This window comes from Ascidiella aspersa, chromosome 3 (assembly GCF_963924565.1).
Source record: "Ascidiella aspersa chromosome 3, kaAscAspe10.2, whole genome shotgun sequence".
Lineage (NCBI taxonomy): Eukaryota > Metazoa > Chordata > Ascidiacea > Phlebobranchia > Ascidiidae > Ascidiella > Ascidiella aspersa.
In genome coordinates, this window is record NC_139449.1 from 19624261 (window position 1) to 19641674 (window position 17414).

General features: G+C 35.4%; 1 protein-coding gene across 1 annotated transcript; it reads right to left on the minus strand.

Moving 5' to 3' along the window:
* Positions 1–3660: 3660 nt before the first annotated feature.
* LOC146160637 (cytosolic phospholipase A2-like) lies at positions 3661–16403 on the minus strand. Its single transcript, XM_083384978.1, has 16 exons — positions 16352–16403; positions 15717–15874; positions 15278–15406; positions 14423–14559; positions 14218–14352; positions 12872–12965; positions 11827–11941; positions 11153–11377; positions 10938–10981; positions 10658–10761; positions 9960–10090; positions 9414–9503; positions 8055–8167; positions 5753–5957; positions 3885–4027; positions 3661–3738 (listed from the first exon to the last, which is right to left on the minus strand). The coding sequence occupies exons 1-16, from the start codon at positions 16401–16403 to the stop codon at positions 3661–3663; spliced, it is 1953 nt and encodes a 650-aa protein (XP_083241104.1).
* Between the last annotated feature and the right edge of the window lie 1011 nt (positions 16404–17414).

The window sequence follows — 17414 nt, forward strand, 5'->3', positions numbered from 1 at the left end:
TTTGACTTGTCGATCTCCCCACTTTTGTTTCGTAGTCTTCTCTTGACTACCATCGGAAGTATCCGGCCTATTTTCTTTTTTCTTTAATTCGACCAGCTTTAAAAGGACTGGGCTGCGATGCTGAAGTTGAGCTATTTCAACTTCCAACCGATCCATTTCTAACCGAAATTCGTTTTCTCTCCGAGCTTCTCTGGCCCGCCATTCCTCGGCGGCTGCCGCTGCTTTTCTGACTTTCTCAGCTCCTTTGGCCCGCCATTCTTCGGCGGCTGCCTCTTCTTTGCCAGCCATTCTTCGGCGGCTGCCTCTTCTCTGGCTCGCCTTTCTTCGGCAGCTGCTTCGCGATCCAAGCGACGTTCTTCGCGTTCTGCGGCCTGCTGCTGCTGCATGAACTTCACCAGGTCATCACCTTCGAGTCCCATGCCCTTTCCTGCCTCGATTATCTTGTCCATTTCTACTACATCTTGAAGAGGTCTCTAAGTCAAACCTTGTTTAAATCCCGGAAGAGCCCCCAAATGTCGCAGACTAGATCGGGGCACGATCCCCAAAGTAGCTGCTAAGGATAGGAATGACTTTACTTTCTCGAGCAAGACGTTTATTGGACAGAACGATAATCATTACGGCAAATAACCATGCACACCAAGTGCTCGCATAAGGCTACGGCTTGTCTCTAACCAACGAGATTGCAAACCGTGCTCAAAATGCGTCCCGATTCTCTCGTATCCACCCGACGTATAATACCAAAACGACACCACGCAATAGCGAACGAAATCGACACAAAGATGTCACGCAGCGCTGAGAAAACCGAGGCTGCGAAATTTACACAATGTCCTATTCTTAAGGGGAAACCGTGGCGACATGTAGCCGACCCGGACGGCAGTTCCCGCGGCCTAACGCATTAGGTCCGCACAAAGGCGCTACAATAATTAAATTTGTGACATTTTTTTGGTTTAATAGAACCTACATTGAGAAATTTCTGAAAAACGTTTTCATGTAGCATATTGTGTTAATGTTTTTTCATTTTTTTTCTGGTCGGTTCAAACAAAAGCAAGCGCCATGGCCTTAGTTAAGCTCCAAACAAAGGCCAAATATCAAGATAAAAGCGTGAGACATGTCATACTTTGATTTGATAGAACCTACGTTGGACATTTCAGAAAAACCTTTACATGTTGCACAACGTGTCAATGAGCTTTCATCTTTGCTTACGCTTATCGAAAAAGGTGTCCTGTGTGAAATACAGTTTAAAGCATTGTTTATGGATGCACCTAATTGCAAAATTTAAGACACAATATTTTACATGTTGCATAATCTGTCAATATGGTTTCATCTTTGCTTGACCTTATAGAAAGGGATGTCCTATGTGAAAAAACATAAGAAAGCACTGTTTACGGATGCACCCATATTGGAAAATTTAAGACACAATGTTAGACATGTTGTATAACGTGTCAGTATCATTTTTTTGGTCGGTTTGATTAAAGCAAGCGTCATGGCCTTAAGTTACCTCCAAACAATGAACAAATCTCAAGATGAAAGCATGAGACATGTCATACTTTGGTTTTATAGGACCTACATTGCGACAGTTTGAAAAAAGTTTACATGTAGCATATCGTGTCAATGTGCTTCATCTTTGCTTGCGCTTGTCGGAAGGGATGTCCTGAATGAAAAACATATGAAAGCATTGTATATGGCTACACCGATATTGCGAAATTTTGACACAATGTTTTGCATGTTCTATAGTCTGTCAGTATTCCTGCTTTTTGGGACGGTTCAAATGAAAGCATGTGCTTTCATCTTTGCTTGCGCTTATCAAAAGGGATGCCTTATGTAAAAAAACATATGAAACTCTTTTATGGACGCTCCCATATTGCCAAAATGAAGACACAATGTTTGCATGTCATATAACATGTCAATGTGGTTTTATATTTGCTTGCGCTTATCGAATGATATGTCCTAGGACTAAGTAAAAAAATATGAAAGCATTGTTTATATATGCACCCATAATGCGATATTTAATACACAATATTTCACATGTTGTATAACGTGTCAGTATCATTTGTAAATGACAACTTGTGCTAAATTTTTTGTAGGTTGTTTATAATCTTTCAATCGCCAATCGTTTTTTTCTAACTGATTCCTTCAGAACAATGCATAAACAAATACCTAAAAGTTAAACATAACTACAAATCACGATTTTATAAGCAATATTAAACACAAAACAGGATTTTAAGGGAAAAATGTTACAGTTGTTGCGAAATAAGGTAAACAAAACATAATTAGGACAACAGAACTATTAAATACAAATTTATTAAACAGAGTCATGTCTACGTATTGTTTCACACTCTTTTCGCATTTTTGAATATTCTTGCTCATAACAAGTCCTAATAAACCTAATCATGTGTGGGTTGGATCAATGGGTTGAGAAACACTAATATACGCTGCGGGAATGAAACCTTTTTTCTAAATAAGACATAAACTTATTAATCCCATTTACGAAACACTTTCGCCGACAGGTAACACTTTAAACTTTTGCAGAAGCTTTACGAATATAATAAACACTTTTATTTTTGCTAAGCCCTTCCCTAAGCAGTTCTTTAACTTCATATACTTCCAATCTTCGTTGATGTGACGTTTTTGACCAAATGTATTTGGAACAATGCAAGTTTTCGGGTGAATATGTGCTTCGTACAGGTTTGACACGACCTTTGTGGAAAACAAGTATTACTAGGCAAAATAAACTAGTCAAGTAACGTTTTACAATATTTTAATTCATGTTAACGCTTTTCAGACTTCTAAAAAGGAACTTTACTTCTATGAAAAACATTTCAGTCATATTTTGAAATAGAAACAAAAAACGTTACGCGATTAAATATATATAACTATAGTTACAATTTTGAATTCTTTAGCGATAAATTGAAAGTCTCTCGTTGCGTTATTTTACATAATCGAATCTTAAGTGCTCAAGATTTTAAGTATAACAAAAAGCTGATACCGGTATGAAAAAGAATAATTGTTCAGATTCCTATTATACGCCATTGGTCAGTTTACCTATAGTGTCATTTAAGGTTAATATATATTATACACTGGCACTTTTGCAAAATCTATATTGATATTTTGAGCAACAGTTTATTTTTTATTTTTTTAACGTTATGAAACTATATGTAGATTAATCTTAAGTTATACCAGCTTGTGTTTAGGCTAAACATGTAAAAACTACTAGTTTCGTCTCTAAAATAGGCTGCCTATATCGGACCTGAATTGAAATTATACGACAAGTTATGATGTTTTTCACATTTATTAGGGAGCCACAATATGTGGGACTTGTGGAAAAATCGATATAAAAAAGATTACGTATCTACTAAACTCAGGAACGTTTTGAATATTAAATTTGGAAAACCGCAGAAATATTTTTATGCAGATAAACAAATGACTTTTTTTCTTTTTTAAATAAAAACTGCTAAGTAAATCACAATAACCTCTTCATTCCCAAAATATATGTTTTGCATATATTCGTTTAAGTTTATTAATCACTTTAGTTTTATTTTGATCGATTGTAAAAAAAAACTCGGACTAAAATAAAAAAACAATGTCATAAGGCAAAAAACATACAAGTGTTTTACAAAATGAAAAAAAAAATGTGTAGTGATACCTAATGTAGCAACTCGTCTAAGGTTTTAGTTGGTTTGCGTTTGCTTCTCTTCGTTGACGACGATCCACCGCTTTAGCGATTTGTTCTTTGATTTCCTAAAAGTTTAACCCAAGTTAAACATAAATCTGATTTATTCAACTATTGTTCAACATGTTTTGGTGTGTGACGCAAAACTTCTCTAGTTTACTGTGTAACGGATCGTCAGTATATCGTGTGAAGAGGCACACCAACTAAAACTTACCGTGACGTGGTTAGACACGTTGTAATACATGAGTTCATGAAGCTGATCAAACTCGTGGTTACTGACGTTAAACTTGTAAGTGCTGTATGCTGAACCATCACTGAACACCGGAAAGTTGTTGAAATCTCCCTCATGATTAAATCCTTTCAAATACATGAATACTTGAGTTAAACTATATGTTTTTATATGTTGGTATTTTTTTCTAAATAAAAAGGCAAAATTTGTTGCATCAGGTTTAATATTGTCGAAAAATAAATTTCTTCCTATAAGTAATGTATAAAGGTTAAAATAAAATACAGTGTTGTAAACAAATTATTTTGAAGTATCATTGAAGACTTAATTCGAATGAAATCATTCGCGAAGCAACTCAGTACGAGTCAATTTTCTACAAATGTCAAGCTAAAGTGGATTTTTTTTTAAATTAGGCTAAACTAATGAAAACTTTCCGATTTTCCGCGTTAACTTTGAATCACAGTCAATATATCGTTATTAGTTACTAGGCCTATAAGGCGATTATTTTTTTAAATGAAAATAAAAATTCAAATTTTAACCTAATGTTTTTTGTCGAATAAGAAAAAAACATAGATTTCAACAAGAAAATGTTGTATGAAGGGATACGTTGATGTCGTGGCGGTATCTATCACCTGGAAAGAGATTTTTGCCGTTTTGCTGATGAAAAAAATACACAGCAAATACTGCTCCATACATTTTCAAATTAGATATGCACAACTATTTACAGCAAAAACGAAGTTCGAGCTTGATGACTTGACTTGACTTAAGTCTTTTGACCAGAGTGACTTGACGTCTGACTTAAGTCTTTTGAAGACATGACTTGACTTGGACTTAATTATTTTGTCAAATCTTGGGATTAAATTAAGTGTTTTTTATTAAAATGTATCCCAAGATTTGCACATTAAACACTTTTATTGTTGGATATTGCCTTTGTTGTATTTTTTAGTTGAATTGTTGCTCATTATCGGACGAGTTTACCGATTTTAATGGTTTAACATTTTACTTTTTTGACAATAACATGACTTGAAAATAACTTACTCTCATAATGACTTGACTGGGACTTAAGTCATTTCAAAATGACTTGTTTACAACGCTAATATTTTTTTTTCGAACAAACAAAGCTATTTTCTCTTTGGAACAGTCATGGGTTGTATTGCATTGGAAGCTGTAACATGCAGTTAAACTTAAAGCAAACTTATTCTGGGATGTTTAATTTTAAAAGAAAATGGTAATTTAGTCCAAAGCTTCTAGGCTTCTTATAGTATATAACGTCGCAAAGTTTAGGCTTCACAAAAATATCGCGTGTATTGCAGCGGTTTTAACATTAAGCAATTTTTGCTTTAACAAGGTTAAAGATGTTTGCTACGCTGAGCAACTTGCTAAAATATCACGCAATTCGAACAATTGCTTCTACCACCCGGCCGTATGTCCGTATCCTTTTTACGTTTGTTAGTCATTCTCGATCAATATGTGTGACGAATTTCGTTGCGTAAAACTGTGTGACGTTTTTATCAAAATGTTTAAGAAAAAAACCCTAAAGATATGTAATTTTCACACATCTTACAAACAACTTTCAGTTTCGATATTGACTATATTGATTTTTTCAGCTCCTAAAATCAGTTATTAGGTTCACTTTTGTGGCGACTAATAAACTGTTATGATTTACAAGTTAGATATCAATATTTAACAAGTAAACATATAAAATTAGGCCCTACATATCTTGGATATTGAACATCAGATATACCTATATGTATTACACATGTTTCTTAAAAGGCCATTTAGCATTATGACAAGAAAATGGGTTGGTTCATTTTGTAATAAATTTATTTTTGAGCATGTAAAAATGAATGACCCACCGTTTAATGACTGCTTTGGTTTGAAATCGGTTAGTTCCATGAAACGTTTGTTGCACAATGTAAACCATAGGACAGTTGGACAGTTGTCCGAGTTGCTTTCGAAGACGAGGAATTCCTTGGGAGGTGAATTGACGAGCTCGTGAACGTTGATTGGTGGAAAAGGAAGACCGTCACGCCAAGCGTGCTCTGCTGATTGGAGGATCGGCTAAAAAGAAAGTTAGGTGAAATTTGAATTTAGAAGTGCGTTGTGTCATTTTATGATCTATTCAATCCGACACGTTTCATTTAGGCCAGGGGTTCTTAACCTTTTTGTATGTTTTACCCTTTTAGCAAAGACAAATATCAGATATACCCCCAATATATAAAATGGTGCTCATACATAACGTAACAATGACGTAACTTAAGATATAAAAAGTATCAATCAGCATAACGTTACCGACACTAAACGATAATAATCAATACAGTCTACTAGACTATAGCTTCGAATTAGCGGTTAATCTGAACTAGGCATATATGCTGGCATATAGGCCAGTGGTTCTCAATCTTTTTTATCTTACGGACCAGTAAAATTTCAAAACAAATATTGCGGACCGGTGGACCTTCAAAAATCAAAATCAACCCAAAATGCAAATATGACAAACGTATGTAACATAAAAGCAAAGAATGGAAACTTAAATTCAGTGAGCAAATTGCTGCTGTCTCTTTGATATCATACGTGTTATACATGGTTCTATTAAAGTTTATTCACATACAACTGGTCCTAAAATTTAAGACTTAAACCAGGGGCGGGCAACATACCGCTGGCCGGATCCGACCTGCAATAGGATTTTGAGCGGTCCGCAGAAAGTTTCCGGTTTTACATGATAATGTGGCCCGCGGCCACAGTCTTTAGTTTTTGTTTTGGGTTAAAATTAGAGGACTCCAGCCATAACATCGAAATAAAAACAATATCAACATCACACAGTTCGGAAATAAGACTAACACACAGTACCGGTACGGAATAAAACCAAAATAGGACTAATATCAAATAGTCATATAACCGTCTAAACCGGAGTAAGTCATAAACCCGTCGGAATAAGACCTAAATGACCAGAATCAGGCCTAAAAAACATTTTACCTAACCCCAAACCTCACCTCCAAGTACATCACTAACTCCACTAATAATTTTAACCCTAACCCTTTTCTAACCCCACTCATTACCCACCAGCCATCAATAACCCCAAACATTATTATTCTGTCGTAGATATTACTGCGTATTTGGCTTTATTATGTCGTTGGTGTTAATACCATGGTATTATTGATTTTTCTGTTTTAGGTATTGTTGATTTTTAGATCTTATTGTGTGCTCCAAATTTAGATTTAGAGTTAACATCAATATTATTCCTTGGATTTTGCCGAAAAACGTAAAGTTTAACAAAGATTGGAGACTTTTATAAGTCAGCAATAAAAAAATCAGTTGTTACAGGGAAATGAAAGTGTTGCCGTGTTTAAAGAGTAGAACATTAGCCGCCATTACGCGACAAAACATGTAGGCCATGGCAGTTCCATTAATACATCGATCAGGAATCCGGCCCGCCAAGTACTTCAGTTTCCCATATCAGGCCCGCCGACTGGAGAAGTTGCCCGCCCCTAACTTAAACGATCTGTAGCCTACTTTTAAACAGTTGGGCACAACACTTGCATTGTGTCGTACGATAAAGTCCAAAGTAGACCATTAACTCTATGTTACGTCACAATGTTGCAAATTACGAAGCTGGCGAAGTTCTAAATTTGATGGACAAGCCTTCAGCATCTTGCATTTTGTAGTTGAGATTTAAGATTGTAATATATTTGGCGTACCGGCAGGAGAGTTTGACCGGCGGTTGAGAATCACTGATATAGGCTACCAATAACTACAGCTGGTGCAATTTTTAGTCCCGCCAACTGATGTGGATGTTTTGATTGATTGCGCATTTACGACCTAAAACGAGGAAATTTACCCTGGGGTAAATTTACCCCAGGTTAAGAAAGACTGATTAAGGCGATGTATTTCAGGTTGGCGAGGTGTACACTAATATGAAAGGAGTTTAATGTTTGCGATTTATTAAACAACACTTGCAGAAAGCGTTTTACAATTAAAGCAGAAATTTGCTAGTATAGTGTTTAGAAAAAATGTTTTGCCTTTTTTTAGTCCAGTAGCATTTTATCTTTCAAAGAATGTGTTTGTTGATAGAAACGTATGCCTTTCGAACTTAATGGTTAGATATAATCTTCGCTTAGCCTACTAATATTTTAGATCGTATAACCCGTCTTCAGTACAAACCATGTAATCAAATGACGTGTCAGACTTGTAGTGGTTCATATCCATCACTATAATGAGATCTGATGACCGGGATGGCCGAATAACGCAATCCACACTCACGTTCTTCACAATTCCTGGACAAAAATAAAGTCAATATGATTTAATTCACTAAAATAGTGAAAAGTGTATGGAAGGAAAGAGGTCTATAAAACCTCATCTTTAGACAAAAAACAAAAAATAAATGTAAAACATTTAGCGCGAATACTGTATGACTTTATAGTATGTTTAAGCTCATTTTGCCGTGGTCGTTTTAGTTTGTTTTTAAACTATAAAACCTATATAAAACAAAACGCGCTTTCTAAAAGTGTTTTTGTTGCACATTTTGAATGCGACCAGAACAAAAGCAGTATCATAAAAGTAATTTCTGGAAAATTAATCTATTAAAACACAGAGTTTTGCGCTAGTTGTGAATATTTAACGTCTTTGCAATAGGGCCATTGTATCTTACGAAACAACTCCAACTTAACACGTCTTCAAAAAGTTTAGCTGGATACACGTAGATGCATGATGGTATTGTTTTTATAATTTACGCAAACATTTTACTGTGATTACTGTGTTGTATACTGTGGTGTATAGCGATTTGGCATTGCTGACTTATGCATAAAATAATCTGATAGCTAAAAATAATAACCAATATCGAAATATGTGTAATTTGTGAGTATTGATGATGTACTAAAAAACGCCATGTCTCCTTTTGAATTAAACCTATTGACAATTTACCCCGAATAAAAGTGATTTTTTTTGCTTGTACGTCAACACTTTGCCGCCAAATATCAGTTGTGCATTATAAATCAGTCGTACATTTGCGCATGAGTTCGTCATGAAAGTTTTTTTAGGTGACATTACTTGGTGACGCTATCTCTGAAATATTCCATTGCGGAAGGTCTCCCTGCCAAAAAACCTAGTTCCGCCCCTTTTAGGAGCCTTTTACGGGAATGATTTGTTTTGCAAACACCCGTCAGCGGTCTTCTTCTTAATTTCAGAATTATAAGTAATTTCCAGTAAATTGCAGCACAGTTTTCCTCAATGTTTTAGGCTAAGCTTTCCAGAGGCGTAGCCAGGGTATTTTGCGCCGGGGGGCAAACTATAAAATTGGCGCCCCCTCTCCCATGTTTAATCACATTTTCTATTACAATAACATAATATGCCTTACTTTATACGAAAAACGATTCAAATTGTAATACAACATTGTATTTAAAGAAGAATCAGCCTCATTTTGAAGCCCCTGTACCTTGGCGACCGGGGACATATGTACCCCACCGCACCCCCCTAGCTACGCCTCTGAAGCTTTCCTTTATATATAAGGGTGTCTTTCCATACCTGCATCACAAATTGAGAGTAGTTCTTCGTCCTTTGAGATTAATTGTGAGTTTCTCATTCCCATCGTTTTTAAAACTTCGCGCTGAAATTCTAATAAATTTTGCTCAGTTTTGTATGCGAGGAAAATTAGTTTTCCGTGTACACAGTATAGGTATACATTTTCTAATTTTTTAACATTTTCCTCTTCAATTATTCGTTCACGTAAACTAAATTGTAAAAACGTCTAATTGAAAGTGCTTGTTTAATGTGGGTTAAAATAAAGTTTGTCAAAATAATTATCATTTAATGTTTAAAACGTTCTCGAATTTTATCAGTGAACCGTTTTGTTGCTCGGTGGTTTTATTTAATAGGCTTTCGTTTAGCTTTTACCTTTTAAGAAAACACATTCTCAAACCGAAAATAATTAAGATAAGTTTATTTAAAATCGGAAAGGACAATGCTTGCGAACTAAAAGTGGAAAAACTACAAAATTAAGCAGTGACGTATTAACATCACCAAAGATGAGTTGTATTAGATATAAATATCAGCGTAGCAGCAGCAAATTACCCGATTGATCTGCAGCGCTTTCTTGTGACAACGGATAAAGCAAATTGACATCGTCGTAATTGTAAGCAAAATTAAGAACGTTGGCAGTACGATCAATTAAGTATCGGCGGTTTCGGAAGAAGGGTGAGTTTCTACAAACGTTTTTAATACATTATTTTAAACGGTTTTACAACCTACGGCCTGCGAACAAAATGTAGACTGCACGACTAAAACTGGTCCGCAACTGTGTAAAATACGGAAATTTATGAAAACATTTTTGGTCAAGCCATAAGTCTTTGTCCAAACGACTTAAGTGAAGTCAAGTAATTTATTTAAGTCATAACACCACTGTCCAAAGTATTAGATAAGTTGTCGCTCACTTTGTTATTGCTTCTGTTTTCGGCCTCGCAACTCCCATAACTGTAAGATTGGCATTTGGCAAAAGTCCGTGGATAAGCATTTTTTCCAAAAATTTTCTAACTAAAGTTTCTCCCTATTTGATAAGTTCTAACCAATGAGACATGGATATTGAACTTAAGGTTCCCAGGACACCAGTTTTAGGAAATGCGTTTCGTGTTCTATTTCGGATACACGTGCTTGGTCAGTGGTGATAATCTACAGTCTATAGACGTGTATACACACACACATTTGGCCGGTCGGTAAAAAATATTCCATATCCCTGAAGTAAAACCTATTGCTATATTAGTTGCTTTACTTACCGTAATTCATTTAAAAAGCCTTGAGGCAAAAGTGATTCTGCATCATCTTCTAGTGTAGATTGTCTTGTAATACCATTTTTTGTTACTCTTCGCTTTGAAGTCGCCTAACAAAATATAAAATTGATTCGGCGTTTTATTTTGTTTAGGATTTACTATGTTGTAAACAAAAACATAAAGAGTTAAAATCTACTAGTTTTGTAACTTCTATTGCCATTTAGGATTTTAGGGATTCACATTATTTTATTAAAAAGTTAATGAAACTTATTCCAGTAATGCTTACCAAGTCTATGGCAGGCGACACAGGTAAATGATGTCTTATACCACCTAAAAAGGCAACAGTTAGTTTCTCGTCGCCTTTCATTGTACAAAGGTTAAAATTAAAATTTATAGCAACAAAACTTGTAGGCCTACCCGGTATTGCCAAAATAAAGACGTTTCTAAAGAAGTGTAAAATGGCTTGCAATTGCTTAAAGCACTATACGACTGACCACTGACCTACAACATGTACGAAGGTTGGATTCTCTTCGGTGCCGAAATCGAGAACGGTCTTGAGAAGTACTGAGAAAGCGCACCCACAACTGCCCAAATAGTAGTGTAAAGGAAATTCGGGGCACATTCGAGTAACCAAACCACGATCCCAATGAGAGCCAAACTTCTCCGGAACAATGTTAATTCCAAAACGTGGAAACGATATCTCGTGTGGCGTTGTTTCGGCGTAAACTAAATACAGGTGCAGTACCGTCCAGCATTTATTGGGAGATAAAATTTATATTTTAGGCCATTTACATTTTTTTTAATAAATAATAACCTATTTTTTAGCATGTAGCCTAGTTTAATAACCAGTGGTTCCTAACATTTGTTGTCGCGCCCCAGTTTCCGGTTAGAAAATCCACACAACGAAAAAAAAGTAAATGGGCACCACCTCTTGACATTCATTGATTTAAAACAAGCGTAATGGTGATGTCGTAAAAACGATTGGTTCACTAAAGTAAATACCACAAACACTATTGTTAGACTGATGAGTGCTTTTGTTCATTTCACTGCTAAACTTTTATAGCTTAATATATATTTTTTTGTAAAATTGTGCACTAAAAATACACGGAGACCCGATTGAGCCCCTTTTGCAGTCCCCAGGTTAAGAACCACTAATATATATTCAAACGACGTACCGTAAAAGTCGCTGGTGGAAACTTCTTCTTTTGCATGAACCGATGTGAATATTGGATAAAGCGAATTACCATCTTCCAGGTTCGTACGTAGTTCTGATAATTTCAAGTGTCGTTTCTTTAAAAATTTGAACCAATTAATAAAATTTAAACTTTCCCGATGATGCAAATTCTAAAGAATTTCGACAAGGAAATCGAACACTTCTATTTCGGACTTACATTTTTTGAGTGATCGAAGGTACACATACCAAATTATATAGGAAATAGTTTTTAAACGTTTATAAATATTTTCAGGAGCCTGCCAATTTAATTCTACACAGAATTCGTTTAAAACTCTAATAAATTATTTTAAAAGGGCCACATCAAACAAATGCAAAATTCGCATACTGAAGTTAATATAAACATTATATCGAGCATGCAACGTTTTCGAGCGGACTCGTAGGCTATAGGCCACTAGGCAGCTACAATCCAGTCTAATCGCGCAGGACGCGAATTTGTTTTAACTTTTATGAGTCACGCCATACAACATGTAATAACACGCATTGTCCTGGTGGGCTAAATATATTTTCTTAAAACGTACAAATATTATTACCGGATGAAATGTTACAAAAACAGTAAAAAATAGTTTGGGGAGATCATGGTCTGGTTGCCCTGCATTCGCCCCCTGTGTTTTCACAAACTCACTGTGTTAAATACCCCCACAACAGACCACGCCGCGTATTTAAGGAAACGGTACACCAAACGTGAACACATATTGCTACGAATTCAAATTTTATGTAAAAAGGAACAATTTTTGTTTCAGTCTCCTCGCGCTGTTTAATGTACAGTTCTTTGAACTTTAGGAGAACGTGAACATCGACTATTTAGTGCCTAATTGCCTTAAAAAATCGAATATTCTTATATATATTTTTTATGAAGTTAGTATCTCCCTCTCGCCAAACAAACGTTTGTCTGCCAGTTTACGAAGAAAATGAAGCTTTGAATGCAATGCGACGCTTTTCCTGTGTTCAGCATCTACTTATCTGTTAGGCTATCGTCTTACTCTTACCTTACCGAGGAGGCTTTCTCCTATCACAAAGCCGAAGTAATCGACGAAGGTCGTCGGTTGGCCATACGCTTGTTTTATTCTTTGGTACTTATCACTAAAACAAAATAGTTAAAAAAACATCATTATTCTACAGAAGTCAATATATAAACTTCTCGTGTATCCAAACAAAAAAACGCACTCCTTGTCTAAACTATATGTACGATTCTAGATAAACTTACTCGACAAGCACTTCACTTTAAAATAGAAGAAGCGTTTTTGCGTTATTCTTAAGCTTTGTTCTATCGGACGCCTTTAAATATTTTTCCAGCGCCTGGCACCCCGTTAGATATGAAATAAGTATCATATCAGAAGGAAATCGCTATTTGAATATACTAAATTTAAGTCCTATAAATACTTTGTTTTAAACTGGCCAAACTTGAATTTGGAGACATGACGCATTCGGTACACAAAAATAGCACGGTTTGCTTGAGCTTTATAAATTTCACTTTGTCAAGCTGATTTTGATAAACATGTTGTGTCATTGACTCGAAATCTGTAAGACTGCAAAGAAACCACGTAAAACGTTCGCGTTTAGCCACCCAAAAATATACAAATGTGTTAATGTTACAATAGACATATTGCAAAAAACATGAATTCGCACTAACGAAAAAAGTATGTTGGCCCCCGGCACTAGCTTTAAGTTAAATAAAAAACACGTGAGAGAATACCATATATACGGAAAGTGATATAATAAAACGTTTATCTTTAAGTTGGAAAAGTTGTAATTTAAATGGTCCACTCTAGTGTACTTAAATGTATCAAATCAAATTCTATTAACAGACAGAAAGTATACAATAGAAGGCTATATGCAAAGTAGCAAAGAGGCTAAAAAAATAATTTGGGGGAGAGCTTTTGAATACTAGAGGGTTGAAAACAGATCCCAAAATTATAAACCAATTGTGCAGTTACGTAACTACACATGTTTAGTTTAAAAGTAAATAGGACAGCCTCAAATCAGAAATAACATCATGCGCAGAATGGAACCAATAAAATCACTAGCGGTACCGGTATATACAACAAATTAAATAATGTTGCAGGGCTCGCGCCTCCCTCTAGATTGTTTGGCCCACCCCGGCTAAAAACCACTGGGTTGTCACGATTATAGTACACCGGATCTCTATGTCAATCTGATGTTGATTTGCCTAATTTTTTTAAGTTTTTTTTTAACTTTTAGATTTTGCTTGTTATCAATGGTTTATGTTTGTTGATATTGTTATACCTTCGTTTTTTAAAAAAAACAGACCTATAACAAAGCAAATAATACTAAACCAGTATTATTTAATCTATAATAATAATTAGTTACAGACATGTATTCCTTGTTTAGCAAAGGATCCATCAGAAGACCGTAAGCGTTGTTTTTCATTCGCTCTCGAAGCAACTCGTGAAAATCCTTCTGTTTTTCTGGGTTTAGTCCGTTGTGAGCAAACGCTGAGCAAAGGTACCTTATGGAAGAAAGCTAGCCATTGAAAGTTCAATTTTACGAACAGGTATTTAATAATTGTATCTGCAAACCAGGAGGAGCCTGATAGTCCGGCTGCGTATGTGAGTGCATCCATGATTCCTGCATCTTTAAGCGCTGCCATCCCTCCGCTCATTCCGGTCATCGCTCGATATCCACCACCAGATCCAACCACAGAACAAACGGGGGTCTATTATGTAAGTACAGTATTATATGTGCCCAATTTACACTGAAGTTTGATTAAACGGTCATCGTTAGCTTAAGCAATGTAGGCTACTACTACAATGGCCTATTGTACAGTTACATAAGAATTCAGGAATAGTGAGTCAAATGATTGGCATTTTTAAGAAAGTAAAACGATTGAGCATATCACTTTGTTTTCAGCTGCCAGACAATCTAAGGGTTTAATGCTAAATAATTTTGAAAGATGTATGCGTTGGGTACTAATTTACTCTTCCAACATATATTTAACATGTTTCTTATTTTTACTAACATTTGTAAGATCAATATTGCGCTTAAGCAGCCTCTGTATAGCTGCGTGAACTTTGGGCTTGCGTTTGCACACAAACATCTTCTCTTCTGCGGATACGTCTGATGAAACTCGGAAGTCAACATCATGCCTTTATTGAATTATATATAAGTTACCAAAACTTTTATGTATATATAGGTATATCTTTTTTTGTCAAAATCGATGGATTAAATTTATAAAACAAGCTTTATTGTGTGCAGAAATATAAATTGTAATACAAACTTTTCATCATACAAATATATATAGAGCATAGCGTTTCCTTTCGTTGGCTTTATATTTACCGTAGGTACTTTTCTATTTTGATGTCTAGTTCACCGTGGTCCTGGAAAAATAAAATAAAATATCGGTAATAATATCACGTCTTTACTGTCGTTGTCACATTCGAAGGCTTCACCTCGGCAAATTTCAATGTCATTAGTCTTGTGTCTTCATTTCGAAAATCTCCAAAATCAAGATTTACTGTCCCAATGTTATCATCCACAAAAACATCTTCATCGTAAACCGAAATCTACATTTAATGTTGGGCCATGTATTTAGCTATAAGCTTCGCACTACATAATATGCAGCAAAGAAAAAAGTTCAAAGAGATTTAAGTACTCAATGGAGAAATGCGGCCTTGATTGTACACTAATATCTTAACCAGCTTATGTGACTTAGGTTTTTGTTGACAGTCTACCCATAGGCTAACCAATATTGTCTCCAATACATAACACACAGGGCAGTCATAGTAATCCAGAAGAAGAAACAACTAATATGGGTGCATTTTATTAAGGAAACACATAATAAAGTAAGCGGCCTCTTTTCAAACAGTTAATTACCTCAACCGCGACTTGTTTTTCGTCTTCATTCAACACGAAACTAAACGTTTCGTTCAAGTCCGCTGTGGGCTGGTTGATTTTTGATAAGGTTCTGTACAATTTTTCGGTTTTAGATGATTTGAACTTAATTTTAAAATAAGGGTCCGGGGTGTCCAAAACTGAAAGCGTAAAAGGATGAACAGGTATATAATTTTATTTAAACAACTATATAATTCATTAAAAATAAATATTGTCAAAAAAGTAATGACAAACCATTCCTATTTGTTATGAATTTTACAACACCGTTATATATATTAAACACGCTTAGCGTGTTGGAAAGTTTGTTTTAAAATTTATGCAAAATAACGGCTTTTGTTTTTTTAAGTGGTAGAAAATCTAAGATGTTTCAGAAAGTACTTGTATTATTCACATGGGTTAAAATGCATTGACCTCGGTGCTTATATGGTGCGAATTTACCTTTTTTGGAAACTGTCAATTTTCAGTAGCCTAAAACCGCGGTATCTCATGGGTTCTGGGCGCTTGTGGGGAACTAGCGATTGACGGCGTTCCAATTGTCGCCTCCTAAAACCGCACACCCGACACGCTTTGGTATAAAAAAATTGCTAAAGGATTATATATCCATCATATGTGCTTACTTTTGTCGCGCAAATAACCAACACTGATATCCCTGTGCCTTTCAAGTGTCATCCGTAAAACGATTGTTGACTTCTGCGGTAAAATTAACGATTTAACTTGGTTCATCGCATTTGGTTTTGTATAAGTTTTAACTTACTTGAAACGTCATTATCTCGCTGCTTCAGTGACTAAAACCACGACCTGAAATAAAATTCACACAAACATTCAAACTATGAAAAATAGAATTAGTACAATCAACTAAACTATCACAAAGTACCTGGGATGTACAACTATAGTGTACAAAAGTCTTGTGAATCTGTTTACGGTATGCCATATCTAAAGACCCTTGTTGGTATTTGAATGACTCAAAACTCGTGCGTCTTTAACGGCAACAAATAACGATCATTTAGAATTTAATCATCGACTAAAATGATTCAAACACAATTAGCATGTGAATTTTATACACTTCGTTGATAAGTGGATATCCGAACAACTTCCGCTATGCACAGCTATTATAGATGTACTAGTGGAACTGTTATTGTAAAATGAAACTTGAATGTAAACAAAAACCAAGGCAAATAACTTCAAACGCTAAAAGCAGTAAGTTTCAAATTAACCGATGGCATATCATATTAAAGATACATAGATCAAACGTCGGTTAACACCAAAAGCAATATCTTTTTTTTAATATTTGGAGTGCCAATTTTCCTGCCGGTCAATCAGTCATGAGTTTTCGCTTGACTTTTTCTGGACGCTTCAGCGTCGGTTATTTTGCAAACAGGGCTAAATATGTCGCAAAGTGTAAATTCATATTTTACCCTTTTTAACTGTTAAAAAATACATTCGTGCATAGGACATTTTGGCCGCTAGCCTGATATTGGACGCATTGTGTCTATGCAATCCGACCAACATAACTTCTCATGTCAAAACACTTGCATTTGGTTTATATCCAGACTTTGTGATTTTAAACTCAGTTTCTTGATTTGTGCTTTAGTTTGCACCTCTAACACCTCATTTTACTGTTTAGGCTAACCAACACAACCTTAAACAATAAAATACTGAATTATAAGACAGAATATTGCC